This window comes from Belonocnema kinseyi, chromosome 6 (genome assembly GCF_010883055.1).
Source record: "Belonocnema kinseyi isolate 2016_QV_RU_SX_M_011 chromosome 6, B_treatae_v1, whole genome shotgun sequence".
Classification (NCBI taxonomy): domain Eukaryota; kingdom Metazoa; phylum Arthropoda; class Insecta; order Hymenoptera; family Cynipidae; genus Belonocnema; species Belonocnema kinseyi.
The window spans coordinates 43,539,485-43,561,614 of NC_046662.1; the positions used below are offsets into that span (position 1 = coordinate 43,539,485).

Below are 22,130 nucleotides of genomic sequence, written 5' to 3' on the forward strand. Positions count from 1 at the left end.
AGCCTTGGAGGAGATTATGTTGAGAAATAAAAAAAAAAAATTCTTAAAAACGTTGTTTTTCTTGGTCAGGCCGGAAACTTATCAATCCACCCTCGTATCTTTCCTGGCTACTGCTCGAGCGCTCGTTCGGTTCTGCTTTCCGATCCTTCATTTCAAGTTCGTTGCATTGAAGCCTTGGTAAAGGTAATGTTGAATCAACAAAAACATATCTCTAGCGAAGGTTATTCTGTGCTATGATACGTATTCAAAGAAACATTAAGGCCATTTAACGAGAGAGTCACGTGACCAAAGCTGGACCTCAATTTTTCTTACCCAACTTTCGTCTAAATGAAATTAGGTATCGCTCTGAATGTTTGGGAAATAAAAGAGGAGGCAAGAACGTGCATGTATCTGCTTTGTTCTGATGGAGATTAAAAAAAAAATCTGAAGATTCGAGCTTGTTGCTGCCCGTCTGAATCCATATCAGCGGATAGACGAGGATTCCGAAGTGTGTGGTCGGCTTCAGAGATGTGGATCATCAGAACCGCAGTCATCTTGAAGACTCGGTTCATAAAAGACGCTTATTGAAACTTACCATTTGTTTTGAAATTTATTGTAAAAATCTTATTAACGTATTATTTTGAAATTATTATTTGTCTGATAATTTTAAATCCATAAACTAAGATAAATATTACCTTATATTAAAAACTAATCGCGACATATCAGAAGTGGGATAACTTCTGCTCACTTATTCGTGGACAGTGAAAAGTGAGAAGACAGTGCTGGTATAGTGTATTGTGACTAGTGAACGATTTATTTAAAAATAGGAAGAAGTAGATCCCGCAGTCCCAGTGAAAAACGAAGGAGAGATAGTCGAGAAAACGGGACGAGGAACGATCTAGGGATCGCAGCTCGTCAAGAAAGCGGACTTCGAGGAGATCTCGTCGCAGTTCGCGGAGTTTGAAACGACTTCGTCGAAGTCCAAGCGAAGCAGCAAGGAGGACTACTTTTGAACGCTCTCGTTCACCTACAACCAACTTATACTTCGCCAAAACCACAAATGTACTGGCAAGTATTGTAAACCTAAACTTAAAAAAAAGCGAGTAATAACTTTATAAATGAGAATTTCTTGTCCGAATTCGATCCGTCTGCAAAAAATCAGCCCACAGTGGATTGACTAGACAGAGGAAATTCTTGCACTTCTTTTTATGATTGGGGTGATAAGACGAAGCTCTATTTGGCGGTTTGCAGGCTCCGCGGTAATACAAAAATGTGGTATGATGAACTGCATGAAGTTCAATTATCTTGGTCTGTATTTTCCCATGCTATTAAAAAACAGTTCCCGGGGAAGGTAAGTTTTGGATTTTTACTGAAAGGAAGCTGTTTTATATTAATGTAATCCAGATTAGGACCTTCAATCATGTTGTTTCAAAAAAGTTGGGAAATTGAATAATCTGAAGCTTGATTTAGCAGAAGACAAAATTGTTGATTTTGTAGCAGGGGGTTTATAAAGAAATAATACGCACAACCGTTCCTGCGGCTCATTGTAGACATATAAATTAACTAAACAGCTTTTTAGCCATTTTTCGCGACATGGGTAATAAATCTAAAGAAAGAAAGCGAGAACATACGCATGAAACATCCGACGGAAAAACAAAGTTAGAAGACGAAAAGAAAAACGCGTGTTATCACTGTAGGAAGACAAGTCATCACAGGTATAATTGTCGTAATCTAAAAGAGGCATCCGGTTCAGAGAAATCAGAAACAAAAAAATCAGAAAAGGGCGAAATAACAACATGTAGCTACTGTAAGCAGGTCAGTCATAAGCAAGAGGGCTTCTGTTCAAAAAATAAATCAAATAAGCGACAGAGACAGTCATGAATAGCCGATACGAAAAAGGATTTTCAGGTGTGCCAGGTGAATAGATTAAGTGAAACATAAATGAGGGAGATATTCAATGTCCTCGGGTAAATGACTCTAAAATCATAAATTGATTACTTTTGCTGTTAAATCAATATCGTACAACTATCGCATTGAACATGCAAGAATTAGGAGTAGTAGTAGGAACAAAAATGAACATTATTTTAATAGATGATGAACCTGTAAATTACCGACCTCGTCGAATGTCTTATAAAGAACGTAAAAAGATCAAAGGAATTGATTATGAGCTAGAAAAGAATGGGAGAATTCGCGAGAGTCATTCACCTTATGCCAGTCCCATTTTTTTAATAAATAAAGAGAATGGTGAGCTACGATTCCCTTTCATAGCTTACATTTGGATCATGTGGGACCTTTTGTAGAAAGTAAGACCAAGAACACTCAGATATTGGCTAGAATTAATGGGTTTACAAAACTTTACATTTTTGAATCTGTAAAGGACAAAAGAACTAAATACGTCACAAAAATACTGCAGCAAGTATTTGGACTCTTCGGGGTACAAAACAGGAGTATCAGCGACAGAGGCACCTGTTTTAGATCAAAGCATTTTACTAATATACATTTTGTCAAGAGTATGGAATAAAACATATACTGAATTCTGTTGCTACTCCAAGGGCAAACGGACGAGTTGAACGCTTGAATTTTACTATTCTGAATTCCTTGGCAAGAACCATATTAATGCTGGCGCACCAGTAGATCAATGGGATGACTGCGTGAAAAAAGTGCAGAATGGTATTAACTGTACGATAAACCGAAACATTCAAAAGAGTCCCGCTGAACTTTTGTACGGTTTTAAATCTCAATCTTCAACAGATGCAGCATTGCTAGGAGCGATTTAAGAAGCGCTGAATCAAATCTACTTGAAGGTGTTACGTAGAGAAGCCAAGCGTGATACCGACAAGGAACAGGCGTGACAAAAATCTAGGTTTGATAGTAAAAGGTTCAAACCTGCGCAGTATTCAGTAGGAGACATCGTCCTGGTGACATCCAGGCCAGCAGCCATTGGTCAGAGCTAGAAGCTGACACCTAAGTCGAAAGGTCATTTCAAGGTGACTGTGTCCTACCTAATGATCGTTATGCAGCCGAGGACATTAGGGAATCAAAGAAACCCGAGGTCAAAGGACTAGGGATAGGCGATTCTGGATCGATTCTTCAAAGATCGATCTTTTGAATCGATTCTTTAGAAAACGATTTTTTGTTGGATCGATTCTTTACCCGCAGAATCGAAGAAACGATTCTTTTATTTTTATTTATTTATCTCTCCGTCCTATACTTCCGTCCCGCGGCGCACATTTTTTAACTTTATTGCTCTTATCTATAATTTTTTCTTTCGTGTTACATACTGCTTATTTATTACCAAATGTTTGAAATCAAATAGACCTCTTGTTCTATCCTTTGTTGTTAGAAAGGAAGACTTATTTTTACATGGGAATGGCGAGACCATAGTTTTTTGGATCATGACAGACTATTATATTTTAGTATAGTTTAGAAAACTATCTTAATTACTTTTTAATAATCAATCATTTCCAATATAAAGTAACAGCCATATAAGCCTTTTTTCTGGTTTTCAAATTCATCAGTAAAAAATATTATTTTTTTAAACGTTCAGAACTGGAAGCGCATAGATCGTACTACAAAATATGTTAATATTATGTAATATTTGTATGTAAAAAAGAGTAGCCAGTGTCTAATTGACGTTCTCTAATAATTGTATTTAAAGTGAATAAATGTAATGATTCATAATTTATAGGTAAATAAAATATACTATTTATAACATTTTACATGGATCTTAAAAGATCGATTCTTTCGAGATCGATTCTCCTGATTCGATTTTTTTGCATATTCGGGGAAACGGTAGACGAGATATGGGAAGATCTAAAAGAGAAAGAGCTTGTGCAAAAGAAGGTGTTTATGAAGAAGAAGAATGGAATGGTGAAGCCGTGGTGGGATAGGGAATGTGAAATAATACAGAGAAAGGTGAAAAGGAAGTACAGGAAGTGGAAGGAAGGAACAGCGAAAAGGGAGCTGAGCGGAAATGTGGAAAGAGCTTAGGGTGGTGTGTAAGAAGAAAGAGCAGAAAAGAAAGAAAAAAAGAAGAGCCGGAAGAAGTGTTGATAAGTATTAAGACAGAAGAGCACGTGTGGAAGATAATTAATAGGCTTAGGAAACGTAGGGTTGGGATAAGTAAGAAGATAGAGAGTGAAGAATAGAGGAAATTTTTTAAAGATTCATTTCAGGAATCAGATACACGGAAGAGAGATGAGGGGATTTGAAGATAGAGGGAGTTAGATAAAGAGGAGCTTAATGACGTGGAGTAAAAGAAGCAGATAAGAAAGTTAAAAAAAATCTAAGACAGCAAGGCTGTACGGGGTAGAGAACGAAGCATGGTTGTTTGTCACACAAGAGGTAAGGAAGAAACTGAAGGGAGTAGTGAAAAAAGTATGAAGGGGGAGGGATTTCCGAAAGAGTGGAGGAAAGGGTTGATCGTACTACTGTTTAAGAAAGAGGATAGGGAGAGGTGGGAAAATTATAGAGGAATAACGCTAATGAATACGGCGTATAAAATATACGCGATGGAGTTGGCAGATAGGCTGCGGAAGGATGTTGAGGGGAAAGAAATATTGCCGGACACGCAGGTGGGCTTTAGGGGGGGGGGGGGAAAGAGTACTATTTACAATATTTACGTCTTGCAGCACGTATTGGATAAAGTACTAACCAGAAAGGGTGGCAAAGCGTACGCTTTTTTGTAGATCTAAAAGGCGCGTTCCCTTTGATAGATAGGGGGAGGTTGTGGGTGGCAATCGGAGAGAGGAGAGTGGAGAGAGGCCTGATCGAGAGGGTAAGGGAGGTATATGAGGAGACAAAAGATAGGGTGAGCGGATAGGGGGTTGAGGCAAGAAGGCCTGCTTAGCCCAACGCTTTCTGCAATTTTAATCGCGGATATAGAAAGTAAGCTAGTGGCCGGAATGGTAGGAGAGGAGTTATGGTAGCAGTCAGGATATGGTCACTCGCATATCCAGATGACATAGTGCTGCTAGCAAAGAGCAAAGAGGCTTTAGAGGAGATGATGAAAAGGTTAAGAAGACACTTGGACAAAAATAGGTTAGAGTTAAATGCGGACAAGTCGAAGGTTATGGTGTTCAGGAATGGACGTGGGAGAGATAAGGAAAGGGAGTAGAAGTGGATGGGAAAAGCGGTACAGGAGGTGAAAGAGTTTGTGTACCTGGGCTTCTTGTTTTGGAGAAATGTGGGTTTGGATTGTCATATATAAGAGAGGGTGAGAAGGGCAAATGTGATGATGAGGCAGGTGTGGGGGATGAGGAAGGGGCTGTTCGCAGATGATTGCATAAGGAGAATGAAACTATTTTATTCGGTAGTTATAAGTGTATTAGTTTACGAAGTGGAGGTGTGGGGGTGGAAGGTAAGTCAGGAGATAAATAGGATACAGGAGAGGTATGTATGATGAACACTGGGGGTGTCAAGGAATACACCGAACTATATTATCAGGAGGGAGACAGGAAGAACGATTTTAAGGATTATATCGGGGAGTCGAACGTATAAATATCAGGAAACATTTTTGAAAGAGGGGGGAAGTAAGCTAGTTAGGGAGTGTTGGTGGGCGAAGGAGAACAGACGTAGGGGTGAAAAGGTGGAAGTGGAAAGGAAAAGTTATTTTAGAATAATTGGATTGCAGATGGATGAAGTGAGAAAGATGTACGAAGAAGGAAGGTAAGTGAGTTGGTTCAAAATGATGGCATGGAGAAAGAGAAGGCTGAAGGAGGGGAGAGAATAAGGAATTTACTAGGTTCTGGATTTCTAGAGAGAAGGGAATGTGTGAATTGTGCGGGAAGGGGGATGCCAAAGTTGAGCCTGGTTGGAGTGTGAAGAGGTGGAAAGGAGTAGGATAAGCATGGAGGTATTGTTGTATGAAAGGGAGGACAAAAGGGCAGTAGCATGGGAGAAGGGGGTGTTGGATGAGATGTAGAAGAAAATAAGGAAGGAGGAAGAGGAGGCATAGCGAGAAAATAGCGGCATGTGTACGAGGCGAGGCGAGGCGAAGCGAGGAAGGCTATATAAGCGAGCGGATTGGATATAAAGTGTGGATAGATGTTAGTTTTCAAGAGGTAGTTGTAAGAAAATTCTGTACAAAATGGAAGTGTAAACAAGTCAATTTTTTGAGGCCAGCAGGCCGAAAAATAAACGTTTATCTAACTTCGCCGTGTAGAGAATTATCGATAAACTATTCGGGGCCGGGATAGACCGTCCTGCCTGTTACGTGGCGCTATGAAGGTTATCTATGATGACGCTGTGTAGAAGTAAAAAGTTTCTGTATAATCCGAAAAGACTGACTAGGTGATAGGGGAAAAATTTCATTTTTTTGAATGATAATTTTTCGCCTTTGATACTTTTAAACATCCTGGTTTTTATGAAATTGTGCAAAAAAAAATTTGGTTTTCATACATAGAGAATTTTTGTTCTTGACGGGCTAGCCAGCATCTAATTAGGGCCTGAAAAGACCGTCTAGATTAGGCGGTCTAGACAATGCCTTATCTGGAGGAAAATCTATCCAGTAATTTTCTACACACGTGTTTTCTAAACTTAATTGAAAATTTAACTATTTTGTTAACAATTCATTTTAATTAGATAAAAAGATTTTATGAGACTTTAGAAGGATTTTTGTAACATTTTAATCTACTTCACCAAATTTCAAGAAATCGTAAGGTATTTCCACAATTTTCAAAGGATTTTTAGAGAGCTCTAATTGTTTTGAAGGGATTTTAATGAAATCCATAGAATTTTAAGGAATATCCAAATCATTTTAAAAAGTTTAAGAAATTTACCAAAATAAAATGGTCGTACATAAACTGCGCTACTAGTTTTAAGCTATCTTTACCCTCCCTCCAAGCCTCTCTCGTTGACAACCGTAGCCCAACCCCAGAAACATAAGGTAGCACAAAATTAATTTTTTTTAAACGAAAAATTGAGAACAAAATACATAAATTTTTTACCAATTAGGCTACATTTTACAACAAACTATTGCAACATTAGACCAAGTTCTTAAATTTTTAACTAAATAAGATAAATTTTAAACCAAATAGTTAAATTTAAAGCAAATGCATTGGGATTTTTAACATAAAAGTTACGCTGTTACTCAAAAAAATTAATTCTCAAAAGAAAAAGAAAAAAGGAAATTTTCAAAAATAGTTATATTTTCAAGAAAAGAGATGAATTTTCAACTAAAATGATAAATAATACAAAAATAAATTTTCAGCAGTAAGATTCAACCCAAAAGATAATTTTTTTAACCCGGAAGATTCATTTCCAACAATAAAATAGTTCAATTTTCAACCAAGAAAATGAATCTTATAAAATATAAATATTTAACAAACTATTTCAACTTTCAACCGAGTAGTTGTATTTTCAACTAAAAATATGAATTTTTAACCAAGTTGTTCAATTTCACACACAACAAATTATTTTTCATGGAGAAGATTAATATTCTACCAAAATACAAACATCTTTAACAAAGCGATTGAATTTTCAATCCAAAAATATGATTTTTTAACGAAAAGGTTAAATTTTCATTAAAATATTTTAATTTTTAACTAAATTTAATAGTTAAATTTAAACCAAAAATATAAAAAATTTAACCAAATAATTCAACTAGAAAAGATCAATTTTAAATAAAAATATTAACTTTCAACCGAGAATGGCAAAGTTACATTTTTAGTTAAATACATTAATAAATTACGTTTATCTTAAAACAAAATCGTTCAATATTAAAGCCAAAAATATGATAATTATCTGCAAAATGGTTGAATTTACAAAAGATATACATTTTCAACTACAATGATTAAGCTTAAAAAAACGAATTTTTGACTAAAAAGCGTTCAACCCAAAAGAAGATTTTTTAATCCAGAAGATTCATTTTCTAAAAAAAACTTTTTAACAAAATAGTTGTATTTTAAACCAACTAATCAAATTTTTAACCAAATGCTACAATTGTTAACCAACGAGATGAATTCCAAACGAAGAATATAATAGTAGACTTTTCAGCAAAAAATACTTGATTTTTTTGTTAGGTTTTATTAATTCATTTTGCATTTAAGCGTAAACGCGAGAAAGGGGGAAGAAAAGGTATAATTCTGAAAAACACAAAAAAAGATAAATTCTTCAAAATTTATAAGCAGAAAGCGTACCAAATGTCACCTAAATTCGTAATGTTACTACCCCTGAGCCCCCCCCCCCCGATAGTTAACAGGTGTAGTTTCTAGTGTGCCCCCCCCCCCCCTAAATTGTTAATGTAGTTAAGGGATTATCTACAAACTACATTACCAGTTTTTGACCCCACCCCCGTTGAGAAACGTTCATTTGGATATGCCCCCCTCGAAAGTAATGTAGCGTTCAGGTAAAACCCGATTTTTCTTTTCTGCTGGTTTTTTTTTGCTTATAACGGGTGTGTTGAAATATAAACTTCGGTAATGAATCAACAATTTAAAATAAAAGTGATTTTCAGGGTGAATGTTTAAATGTGCCTAATTGAATTTTATAGGACAGTTAATCCAGGTGTTATTGAAATTTTTAACTTAAAAAGGTTAATTTTTAACCAAAAATTAAATAGTTAAACTTTTAATTTGAAAAAAATTATTTAAAATTTTTAAAATATATAATTTTCTATGAAATATTTGATATTTTAAACTAAGTTATTTGAACTTTTAACACGAATTGACGAATTTTTTATACAAAATTGTTGAATTATCATGTAAAAAATATAAAATTTTGATAAAAAAGATAATTGTATGCCAAAAAAGACGAATTTAAAAAAAAACAAGAACTCTCAACCCAAAAGTTGAATTTTCAACTGAAGGAGATGAATTTTAAAACAAGTTGATATATTTAATAACATAGAAGACAAATTTATATTAAGATAAAAATATTCTTAACCAAAAAGTTGAATTTTGAAGGAAAAAATTTCAAAAAAATCTGCCAGCTATTTTGGGATTTTACATTATTTTTGATAGGATCAAATTTTGAATTTTTTCCTTGACTTTTTTTATATCATACGTTGTTTGGCTTAAAATGTTAATTTTAGTTGTTTTATTTTTTTTTAATGCTCTAATTCTGATAATTTTCTGTTTATAGGAAAAGTTCATCAGAATAAATTATTTGAGTTTTTAAATACTATGAATAACCATACATAGAATTTTTAAATCTGGAAAAAATTTGGTTTTAAAATTTTTTTAAATGCGCTCAATTTTTGAATTTTAATCAGAAATAGCTGGTTTACGAAATTATTCTTTCTTTTTAGGCCTTAAAAACGTGTGCCAAACCAGAATCCAATCTGATCAATTTTTCTAAAGTTATCGTGCCTACAGAATACAGACTACAGACAGACAAAAACCTTCGTAAAAATCGTTTTTTCTGGCTTAGGGGGTCTCAAAACGTGGAAATTTTATGAAAACCAACAAAGTGAAATTTTACATAAAACCAATACCTTCTCATTAGGATGAGAATGTAAAAAATTTGGATTTTTAACAAAGCAGTTCAACTTAGAACCTATTTGCTAAATTTTGAACCAAAAGTTGAATTATCAACTAAAACAGATGAATTTTTAAACAAAAATATTAATGTACTACCAAATAATTTGATTTTACTACCAATAAATACGAATTTTTAATAAAAGTCCAGAATTCTCAAACAAGAAGCTTAATTTTCAACTAAAAAAGAAGAATTTTTAAACGAAAAGAATTTTTAATAAAATTCAAGAATTCTCTAAAAAAAATTGGAATTTTAAACTAAAAAAGGTGAATTTTTAAATAAAAAGATCAATTGACTACCGAAAAAATACGAATTTTTTACTAAAAACGATGAATTTTTAATAAAATTTTTGAATTCTCAACCAAAAAGTTAAATTTTCAAGAAAAAAAGAAAAAGAAAATTTTTTTATTTCTTAAGAAAATAGTTCAACTTTAAAACCTAGTTTTTAAATTTTTAAATAAAAAGATGAATTTTCAAACAAAAAGATTATTTTTCTACTGAAAAAGAAACGAATTTTTTACAATATTCGAGAGTTCTCAACCAAAAACGTGAATTCTCAACTAAAAACGATGAATTTTAAAATAAAAAGTTTAATTTACTACCAAAAAGAAATTTTTTAGCAAAATTCTAGAATTCTTAACCAAAATGTCGAATTTTTAAATAAAAATATTAATTTACTACAGAAAAAGACGACTCTTCAATAAAATTCAAGAATTCTCAAACAAAAAGTTTCATTTATAACTAAAAAAGATGAATTTTTAAACAAAAAGATTAATTCACTTTGAAAAAAAAGATTAATTTATTACAAAAAAACGAACTGTCAATAAAATTCAAGAATTCTCAAACAACAAGTTGAATTTTCAACTAAAAAATGTGAATTTTGAAACAAAAATATTAATTTACTACCTAAAACATTTTTTCATCTGGAAACTTACTAAAAGCGTTACCATAGGTTTTTATTATTATTACACCATTAAGCCATTTCCCTTTCGGGGTACGCGTGACTCACTCGGCAGTGGAAAGGAGTAGTATGTGGAAGGGATACAGATTTTTCAGATTTTTCCAGAATTCTCGTGCTATTTAAGTAAATAACACGTTCTTTCCGCAACACTGCTCCGACCCAGGTTGCTGATCACTCTCTCTAGCAATCACCCCAAGCGAAGAACATCACGAAGTCGTTATGTAAGGTTCCCCACTAAGATCCATTAGTGGCCAAGGTCTTTTGTTTCAGGCGTCATTCACTCTACTGACACTCTTTTTATTAACTACTTGCCGGCATACTTTCCTGTCCTGTCATACTTCTCTGGCTTCTTTTATGTCCATGCATTTTTTCATGCAGTCTCTCATGTTTCTGTGACTTCTTATGTCTCTTCTAACTAGGGTCTAATTCACAGATTCAAACCATTCTTTCCGCGGTCTACCTCTGGGCACGTTGCCATTTACTTTACCTTGATACACTTGTTTCGTCAGTCGTTCATTTGGCATTCTCTCAACATGTCCGAACCATCTTAACCGATTTCTTTCCCATGTGCCTACTAGCGTCTCTTCTGCACCACATTCTTTTTGAATTATCTCGTTACTTACTTTGTCCATCAGGGTACTTTTAGAAAAACGAATTATCTAAATTCTAAAAGATTAATATACGTATAACGTTGTCTTAACACAGAAAAAACTAAGAATAAAATTTGTTGCAGGAAATTTTTTAGAGCGATAAAGTTTTGTTTAGCCAACTTCGAGTCTTTCAAAAAACATGTGTTTGTCATGGAAAAACAAAAGAAAGTTCGACCAATATTTGTGTAAAGTTTATCCTGTTAAGTTAATTTTTGTTGCAGAGAATCTTTCGTCGGAAATCGATGTAAAGTTTATCTTCTGTTTTTTCTTTGAACCTTATGGATAATCCCATAGTACAAAATCGAGTGTCCCGTCTTACCCCGGTGTCCCGTCTTACCCCGGACTCCACTAATGCAGACATTTGACCTAGTGACCTTGAATTTTTGGTAATGCAGTAAAAAAGGGAAATTGTCAGGGTCATGGGGCATGCGCAATGGTCCCTATCATCCTCCAATCAATATCAGCGAACGTCCGGGGTTGCATCCATGCAGCATTAGTTAGTTCCCTAGGAGAGACGCAACAGATGACATTTGTGCGCTTTCTTAAGAAGAAAGAAGGACATTGTCCAATAATCAACGAATTATTTAAATTACTGATCGAACCTTCTTTTTAAATCTAAGATTGATATTTTTCCATCCAAAAATGACCAAGTTAAAGGGGATTGTGCAATGGCAATATCACACCTGATATGTCGGAAGGTGTTTCGAGAAGGTGTGGTTGATCCCTTAACTGAGAAATAATCAGCAGGAAGTGACGACAGGTATAATTTCATAAAAGAAACACTTATTTTGGTCAAAAAGACGATTATATTTAACAATAATTTCTGAACAACGAACAGAAAAAATAGATGAATATTGATCAATTTAGAAGATATATCTTAAATCATCAATATGGACAAGCGCCTTTCTCTCGGTATCAACGCAAGTGTTATTATAATTTTAATAATTTTCTGTGCACTTTTATCTCTTCCTCTGAGACTCCTATTTAACACTAACTACGAAGGAAAGGATTCCAGCAAAGAAAATAATTCCGAGTCTTCTTTGGAGAAAGAGACAAAAAAAGAAACCGTCTTACCTCTCAAAGTTAAAGATTTCCGCAAAATGAAACTCTGTCCTTTTGGGTACGAAAGTTTGATCAAATCAACATTTCTCACGAACTACGATCAAAATTGTACGAGACAACAACTAGTTAAAGAAGTACCTAAACTTCCTCTTGAAGCAGAAAAAAAGGAAACAAAAGAAGAAGCAGAAGAAAAAGAAGAAACAGAAGAAACCATAAAAGAAAAAGAAGAAAAGCCAGTATTTGTAGAAAAAGAGGAAATTGGGAGAGAAATTGTTTCTGCACCAATTGCACCAAAGAAGGAAGAACCAAAGGCACCAGTAAAAATTATTAACAAATCAATTCCAGTGGCAGTTCACATCCTGGGTATAATGCTTGTCGTTTCCGTCATCGCGGCTTTGGTCGAAGTACTTCTGATACGCTTCTCCAGGGACAAGGTACAACCGCGCTCATCCTCAAATCATCAAAGAGTCAAATAATCCCTATCCTTAAATTCGAAATAATGTGGCCGGGATTAATCAGTCTCTCTGAAAATTAAGGACGAGTCGACTAGCAGTGGTAGCGTCAATTCCAGGAGAGGATCGATCATCAATTTTATGGCCCCGAAAAAATTTATGCCCACACGAGAAATGCTCAAAAGTCAGCGGTCCCTCGATCTCCAGGCTATGCACAATAGATCGACAAGCATTCTTGGTAATTTGATTTTTCCGAATCTTTTAGTTATTCTTGATTTTTTAATTTGCTGTAGAACTAAGCTTTTTATTTTTGTTTGCTTATTGCTTATGGTCAGAATAAAATCATTATCCCAGAGGACTCTTTTATCCGTTTTTTGTAGAGGGCTAAGCCTAATTAAATAGACAATTCAATATTTTTAACAACATTCTTTTTAATTAAAAGGAATCAGTTGAAAATGTTAAAAATAAATAAAATAGCAGGATGGAGACTTGTCCGGGAAACCCCGAGAAATGACCGGGAAATTAATTTTCTGCCGCAGAAAGATTCAAGTGTTCATGATTTTAGTCATTTTTGTCAATTTAGAAAAGTGATTTCCCCTTGATCTACAGTCGCAGATTTCTCAGATTATTTTAGATTACTATAATTGAATAATCAATTTTGATTGAATTTATATTATTTTGCATCATGAAAAAAAATGTTTGCTATTTTTTACTCTGTGAAATTTTTTTCGCTTACTCAATTTTGACAATCGAATTGATGATATTTCAAGCATACAGAAACAATCATTTTCTCAATTTCTTTAAAAAATGGATTTATCACGTTTTATCCATTTACTCCTAATTTATCCTGACTTAGAATAGGGAAATTTTTACATGTAACTGACATTTTTTAAACAATTATAATTCGGATTTAGAAAAACGAAATTTAAAAATTAGCATTCTTCACAATTTGCAAGTTCCCGCTTCCAAATTTGAGATGAAGGAAGTTCGCTGTTCGTTGCAAATTCATCTTTCTTTAGTCCAAAATTCAACTACTTGGTTGAAAATATAATTTTTTAATTACAAATTTAACTAGTTTGCTGAAAATCCGTTTTTTTTTTACTACAAATTACACTTTTAAGTAAAAGTTTTAAATATAATATATTTTCTGAAAATGTATCTTTTTTTATTAACACTTAAATTACTTGGTTCGAAATTGATATATTCATTTAGAAATTAAACTATTTGTTTGAAAATGTATGTACTGTGTAAATGAAATTCGCTTTTTTGCAGAAAATTAATCTTTATGGTTGATAATTTATCTTCTTGGTATAAAATTCCACTATTTTAGTTGAAAATTCATAATTTTATTTCAAAATTCATAAGCTTCGCTAAAAATTAATTCCTCTAACTGAAAAATTGTATGTCTATATTTGGTTAAAAATTGATCTTTCCTTGTTCAAAATTCAACCAATTCGATGAGAATTTGTCTTTTTTAATTCGAAATTTACATATTTTGTCAAAAATCGATTTTTTAAAGCAAAAAATTATCTTTCTCTTTGCTAATTAATCTTCTTGTTTAAAAATTCTTCTTCTCGGGTAAAAGTTGAATTTCTAGTTTAATATTTGTTATTTTGTTTTAAAATTCACCTTTTAGGTTGAAAATAAAATTTTTTGATTAAAAGATGAAATTTTTTTTCAATTAATTTTTTATATTTTTTTTTAAATTTAATTAACAGTTTTGCTGTTAAAAATTTGTTTCTTTTTTGGTTGAAAAATAATATTTATTTGAACTGAAAATGTAATTATTATCACAGTTGAAAATTTTTTATTTTCGTGGAAAAATCATCTCTTTCGTTGAATATTCAGTTTTTGACTACAAATTTAATTATTCAATTTTTGGTTTAAAAAATTATCTTCTTCAGTTGTCCATTCGTTTGTTTGAAAACTGGTCTTTTTTAATTGAAAATTCAACTATTTCGTTGAAAATCCACACATTTGGTTAAAAATCGATTTTTTGGTATCAAATTATTTTTTTCTTTGGAAGTTCTTTTTTGTTAAAACTTAACTTTTTGGTTAAAAATTCATTGTTTTAACGAATAATTCATTTCTGTGGTTGAAATATGAGCTATTTTATTGAAAACTTGATTTTCCTTTCCATCTTTGGTTGAACATTAATTTCTTTACTAAAAATTTAATTATTCAATTTTTGTTTGAAAAATGATGTTTTTTAGGCAAAACTTTCTCTTTCTGGTAAAAAATTGAATTGTCATAGTTAAATATTTATCATTGTAGTGGAAAATTTATCTTTTTGATTTAAAATTCAATTATTCCAATTACATATTCTATAGTTTTAGTTAAAAATGCATCTGTTTGGTTTAATCTCAATTTTGTGAATTTAATATCCGTTTTTTCAGTTTAATTCTTCTACTAAAAGTTTAACTATTCCACTTTTTGTTTGAAATTGACATTTCTTAATGGAAAATCTAATTCTTTGTTTTAAAACTCATTTATTTTGCAAAATTTTTACTCTTTTGTGTTAAACGTTTAAAATTAACTCCATGAATTAAACTAAATATTAGCGTTTAGCGGAAATTATGAATAAGTTACTTTTAGTTGATTGGATCAGTTGAAAAACTTGACCAGGAAAAATCAATAGTTTGTACTCTTTATCATTAGCGATATTTCTAACATCAGGATGGAAATAATAAGAGAATAAATTCATTAAATTTAAATTAATTTGGATAACTTAAATACTGCATTTTAATAAAAATACAAAGCTTTTAACAAAATAATTACTTTTTTAACAAAAAAGATAAATTTTGAACCTATAAAGTTGCAGTTTCAACTAAATATTCAAGTCCTCAAGCCAAAAATATTAAAACTCAACAAAAAATAGTTTGATTATATCAAAATTATATTACTATATCAAAAGACGAATTTTTAAAAAAAATGTATGAATTTTCAATGTAATACTTAAATTATTAACTTAAAAAAGTATTGTTCAATCTAAAAAAACTTATTTTCAACGATTTGAATTTAACAAAAAAAAAACAATTTAAAACAAAATAGTTGAATCTTTAACTGATGAAGGGATGGATGTTTTAAAAAATTTTCGAACCGGAAAAAATGAATGTTAAAAAAAAAGTTAATTTTCAATCATTTAGATTAAAAAACTCATTTGCAGCAACAAAATATATTTTCAACTATTTTAATTCTAGAAAAAGACGAATTTTTAACGAAATACTGAGTACTCAAAAAATAAAATAAATTTTCTACTAAAATTTGAATTTTAAACATATAGAGGAGAAATTCTTAACAAAAACTGCAATAGTTAAATTTTCAGATCTTAAATTATTTTTAAAAAAAGAATAATTTTTAATAAAATAATTAAATTCTCAGAGGTAAATCTTAAAAAATGAAAAGTCAGTACAAATTAGTTAAGCTGTTAAACAAGCACTTGAATTTTCAACAAAAAAGATGACTTTTTTAGCGAAGATTTACATTTACAACTTAGAATATTAATTTTTTACCAAAAAAAAAACAGATTTTAAAATAAATATGTGCATTTTCGAGAAGCAAGATTAATTTTTTACTCAAAAAGACGAATTTTCGACAAAATATATTAATTTTCTACCAAGTAGTTGAATTTTCAACTTATAGAGGAAATATTTTAAATCAAAAATTGAATAGTCACCTTTAAAATATAAAAAAAAGTTTTTAATAATAAAAAACGAATTTTCAACCATAAAGATGGCTTTTCAACCAAAAAGATGAATTTACCACAAAAAATACGAATTTTAAGGAAAATATATGAATTCTTAACCAAATAAATGAATTTCAAATTAAAAAAGATCAATTTGTAACCAAATAGTTTGATTTTTATCTGAAAAAAGATAAATTGTCAACCAAACATATAACAGTAAAATTTAGAGTTAGAAGAATGAGAAAGTTTGAATAAAAAATTACGAATTTTCAATTAAATTTTTTAATTTTGAACAAAAGAGATAAATCTTCAACAAAAAAAATTAATTTGTTGCGAGAAAGATGACTTTTTAACAAATGAGTTGCATTTTAAACAAAATAAATCAATTTGGAATCAAATAGAAGAGTCTTTAATCAAACGAGATGAATTTCAAACTAAAAATATAATAGTAGACTTGTCAACCAAAAAAATTCACTTTTAACTTAAAATAATTGAATTTTCTAAATTGGTTACGTACTTTATGGACAAACATCATTAATAATACAGAAAAAAATTATTTCTATTTTTTACAGCAAGAAAAAAGTTACTAGACAAAAGCGGATTTTAAAAAAGAAACATAAATTTTCCCCTTTTCTTGTGAAAATTTATCTAATCAAATGATGATAAATTATTCAAACAAGTATAAAACATCTTTAACCAAATTATTATTCATATAGCACTCGGCTATAATATCATTAAATCCAGAAAATGCTAACATTTCATTAGTTTGTGGGGATAAAACAATTTAAATAAAGAATTGTCTAAATAATTGCATAATAGTTTTAAATATTGTATACTAGTCACTTTCTGAATAATCATAATTAATGAGAAAATGCCAAAATATCTAAAAATAAAATGCAAGTCGAATTTTTTCATATGAATACAATTTCCCATAAGAATTAAAATTTCTTTGATATTTGGAGAGAATTTTTTTCAGGCAATGTAAAAGACGGGGGGGGGGGGGGGGGGGGGGGGGGGGGGGGGGGGGGGGGGAGTCTTGGCAGTTTTCTCGTAATTACCGTCAACTCCCGATATAAGACTGGTTTCGGGCATGGCTTGCTTTGGCCTCAATCCTAAATCGGGGAAATTCAAATGGAAACAGACAGAGTCGCATGAACCATTTTTGTTAGATTTGGACGCATGACGCAACCTGGCGCAACTAACGCGTTAAAAGTGCAGTCTACGGTTCCTCTCATCGCAAAACTGTGGTGTCCATCAGTTCTAGAAATATCGTAAACTGGGGGGTCTTAAATCGGAAGTTGAGTGTATCTAATATTCATTAAATATCTTAAAATAAAATTAAATCGTGATGATTAAAATTCTCTTTAGGAAAACTAATCTGTATTAAATCCTATAGGAAATAGGAGTGTATCATTGCAGGGGCGAAGAGGGCATTTGCCCCGTGGGCCACGTGCCTAGGAAATACACATACTACATTTTTTGAAAAGTAATAATTACAAGTGAATTTTAAATTACTGTTTACTAAATGACAGTTGTCTTTTTACAGAAATCTTGTATACAAATTTGTTTTATCCCAGGATATTGCAGCACAATCTCCTTAACCTATCATGGATCTGCGGCCTCAAGGACCTCTGTATATATTAATGTCTAATTAAATAGTAATTTTTTTCTTAATTAACCTATGAAATTATATAAAGGGACATTGGAATAAGTAAGACATTAGTACATTTTATCAATTTTTAGTATTAATAATGTTTTGCACCAGTGGGGGGAGAGGCCCACATATCAGAACCATTGTGCGGTCTGTGAGACCGCACGGCCACACCTGAAGTTGAAGTCGTTTTTACCTCTTGATAATAATCAAACAATATTTTAGAGAAAATTTATTTCATATGGAGTCGCTGAGATTAGTACAAAAATATAATATAATAAAATAAAATGCTATATAAAACTACAATAATAGTAAAGAAAGGTCTGAAAATATGCCCGAACATCTATCTGAAAAGTGTCACAGATTGGTGAATTTCGTCCGAAATATTGTCTGATATGATGATTATCCAATTCATCAAAAACTTTATTATAGCCCTTCCACCCCTTTTTCTATGCAATTATATTTAATAATCTTTTCCACTGAATGTTTTCACGTAGCGCTCGCTTTTTTCTGTTTTTGGCTATTTTTTCACTCTAATGATTGAAGAATTTGCTTAGAAAAAGATTGTAAGAAAAGAAACATTTTTACAGGAAAACCATCTCTCCTTAGACGTTCGTCCTTTCCAACTCAAATTAGCACAAAAATTAACACAACTGGTATTGGTTCCCCAAAAAAAAATCGGTCGAGCCGTCCGTCTGCTGAATCAGAAGAAGAGATAAGTGGTCTCACCATGGGTCTTCCTCATCGTTCCCATTTGATTCGACGTCATTAAGGTAACGTAAAACCTGAAATAAAAAAGGCGATATTTTATATTAAACGATGAAAAAATAAATACACTCCAGGTCCCATAGAAGCCGGTCCGATTTTGTAAGTCCTAGAACTGTTGTCCCACGCAGTTTCTTAGAAGGCAGGGCGAGAGACGGTTGCGACTCTCGCCTCGGAAGCGACGCAGTGCGCGAGTACTCAGCCTGGCATATTGCGCAATATAATGCGTTCAAATTGGAAACGGTTCAGATGGCTCTGACTGTTTACTTTTCAAAGCGAATCGCTTTAGTAACAAGGCCAAATCGAGGAAACCCCTGAAACTGTTATTATGGGGGACTTAACGTGTATTTTAACTAAAATGCTAAAATTCGATGATAAATTTGGTATTATTTATTTTAAAAGGTCCAATAACAACTATCTAATTACAGACTTCATAGTCCAAATTATCACAAAATAGGAAATGGGGTGATTTTTCACAAGACTAAGGCAATAAATTTTCTTAAATTATATTAATACAGATGCCATATTTAGTAAAATGTAAGATGCTGAAATGTTAAAGTTTTTAACCGCAAGATAATTTTTTAATTAATTAAATTAAGTTTCAAAAAAATAAAAACATTTTTTTCAATAGTTGAATTTTGAGCTAATCACCTGTATTTAAACAGAGAAAATTAATTTTTAACCAAAAGACGAATGTTTAATAAGACCCATGAATTTCAAACAAATAGTTCGATCTTTAACTAAAAACGGCACGTTTTCAACCAACAATGGAATAATTAAGTTTTCAGTTTAAAGAATTAATTTTTAATAAGCCAAAAATAAATTTTCAACTAGTTAACTTTGAATAAACAAGTAATTTTTAACTGAATAGTTGAATCCGCAACGAAAAAAGATAAATATTAAAAAAAGAGGATCAATTTTCTACCCAAAAAGATGAATTTTTTAACAAGCCACAAGCAATTCGAAAATGTAAACTAATCATTTAATTTTCAACTTGGAAATTAGTACATGTTTAACCAAAAACTGGATAGTTTTATTGTGAAAAAATAATAATTTTGAACAAAACAGATATATTTTTAACAAAATATATTAATTATTTACCAAAAAGAGATTATTTTTCTAACAAACAGTTGCATTTTGAACCAAAAAGAATGAATTTTCCACCAAGCAGATTATTATTTTTACTACGAAAAAAAATAAATTTTCAACAAAATGTGAATTTCCACCAAAAAATTATTTTCTTCAAAATTCTATAATTTTAAAATTATTTATTTAATTTTTACACCAATAGTTATATTTAAACCAAAAATGTATTAAAAATTATGAAAAGAAATAAATTTTTTAAAAAGTGGGACGACGGTCGTGGAGGCTAAAGCGTAGGCTTTGGACCCACTCCTTCGGCTTGCGGGTTCGATTCCCGCCTCGCACTCTGGAAGAGTCTCGGAGGCCCATGCGGTGAACACTAGCCTAGCAAGGGAGTTGTTCATCTCCGGAGAGTCGTGGGACCGGTACCTCTAGAGAAAAAGGTTTTCTCTAAGTACTTAAGGCTGTTGATCTTGGTGGTTCGGAACCCACCTTAAACTGTAGGTCCCCCTTCCACCACCAAGTAAGTGTGTGGAGGGTGTGTAAAGGAATAGAGAAGGTGTAAGAAAAATGTAAACCCTTAGGGGACAAATTAGAAGCTTCCACTACTAAAAATAAATTTTTTTTCTGAGAAACAATTTTCTACAAAGCGGTTAAATATGTAACCCAAAAATAAATGACTTCGACAAAAACGTTCATCTACAACAACAAAAAAGTCAATTTTTCACAAAGTAGTTTAACTTTGTACCAAACAGTTAAATTTCTTAGCAAAAAATTATAATTTTTTTAATGACAAGTTTAATTATTTAACCAAAAAGATCATATTTTAACTAAATTAATTAACTTTTAACAAAATAACGGAATTTCGGACCAAATAGCTCATTTTTTAACCTGCCAAGATGAATTTTTAACCAAAAATAATTAGTTCTTTCTTAATAGACGAATTTTCGAATCAATTCATGGATTTTCAAGAAAATAGTTTAATTTCCATATAAAAAAGATATTTCTTCTACCAATAATGAAATAGTTTATTTTTCAATTTAAAAAATAAATTTTCAACAAAAAAACTAATTTACAATCAGTTGAATTTGCACAAAAAATATCAATTTTTTAGAATATAGTTTTTTTAACTGATAAAATGAATTTTCAACTTTAATTTAATTAATTCCTTAACCAAGGTAGATTAATTTTTATTAAACGAATTTAATTTGTACCAAAATAGTTGGATTTTGTAGATAATAAAAGATTAATTTTCAACCTAATTTTTTAATTTTTAAGATGAAAATTGGAACTTTATACAAAACACTTTAATTTCAACAGAAAGATATGAATTAACAACAAAATATATTAATTTTCAATCAGGAAAAAATAATATTCAATGTAAAAAAATGTATTCTAAAAACAAAACAAAGGGAATTTTCAACAAAACAGTAAAATTTTAAACTGGAAAGATAACACTTTGAAGTAAAATGATAAATTCTCAAGAAAAAAAATTATTTTTCAACAAAGTATCTTAACTTTCGAGAAAATACCTGAATGTTTAACCAAAAAATATGAATTTCTAACAAAAACTGTAATTATTATAATAATTCAAACAAAAACGACGAATTTTCAACAGAATAAAAAAATCAGTTTCTGGAAAAAAAATTATAGTTTGAAGATATTATTTGGTCACCATTTTTTTAATTTTATATTTTACGAATAATAAATATTCTAACATTTAATTTTTTCTTACTTTCCTTAAAACCAATATAATTATTAACATCAAATACATCAAATACACTTTTTTATTTTAAAATTTTTTTATAAAAAATAATGCTTTTTATTTCAAATGACATGACTTGTTAAAATAAATTTTTTCAGTTTAAATATTTCCCTAAAAAATGTTTTTTTTATTTGAAATGACCTGAATATTATTATTTTAATTTTTAAACAATATAAAAACTATTTTTTCAGGAATATAATTTTTGGCACCAGAACTATTTTATCCAAAACAGATTACACAGGCCCACAAAAAAAAACAAAAGTGTCTGTGCAATTGACCAGACCTATATATTCTTATGTATTTTTCGACGCTGAATCCGAATTTGCAATAAAAAAGTAGGTTCCAGCTACTTTTTTATGGGGTTTTGCTCGAAAAACCTCATTTTTTACGGTTTTTTCATGGTTTTTTTTTTAAATAAAAAAAAATAAAGAAAAATTTTATTTTTTGACTTCAGAATCGAATTCTACGGGAAAAAATACATCGAAAACCATATTTTGATTTTTTTTTTACAAAAGTTTCAACCCACCATACGGCGATGAAAAGGCAGAAAATCGCGAAAAGTGAAAATTTGCTTCAAATTTGATTAAAATGACATTAAAA

General features: G+C 31.0%; 1 protein-coding gene across 4 annotated transcripts; it reads left to right on the forward strand.

Moving 5' to 3' along the window:
- The first annotated feature begins 11,587 nt into the window (after positions 1–11,587).
- On the forward strand, positions 11,588–18,689 carry LOC117175727. 4 transcript variants are annotated; one of them, XM_033365515.1, is made up of 4 exons: positions 11,588–12,563; positions 12,666–12,819; positions 17,663–17,752; positions 18,508–18,603. In XM_033365515.1, exons 1-3 carry the CDS (start codon positions 11,958–11,960, stop codon positions 17,722–17,724), a joined length of 822 nt encoding a protein of 273 aa, XP_033221406.1. In that variant the 5' UTR covers positions 11,588–11,957; the 3' UTR covers positions 17,725–17,752; positions 18,508–18,603. The 4 variants fall into 4 exon arrangements, with proteins under 4 accessions (XP_033221406.1, XP_033221405.1, XP_033221403.1 ...); XM_033365514.1 differs by having other exon boundaries at positions 17,844–18,549; XM_033365512.1 differs by having other exon boundaries at positions 17,670–17,752; positions 17,844–18,549.
- The last annotated feature ends 3,441 nt before the right edge of the window (positions 18,690–22,130 follow it).

What these genes read in the sequence shown, in the direction of transcription:
- LOC117175727 (XM_033365511.1), top strand. Translation starts at nt 11,958, where the DNA reads ATGGACAAGCGCCTTTCTCTCGGTATCAACGCAAGTGTTATTATAATT. An exon ending in TACGCTTCTCCAGGGACAAG is followed by an intron (nt 12,564 to 12,665) that starts GTACAACCGCGC and finishes CTGAAAATTAAG; the next exon opens with GACGAGTCGACTAGCAGTGG. An exon ending in TAGATCGACAAGCATTCTTG is followed by an intron (nt 12,820 to 18,507) that starts GTAATTTGATTT and finishes ACATTTTTACAG; the next exon opens with GAAAACCATCTCTCCTTAGA.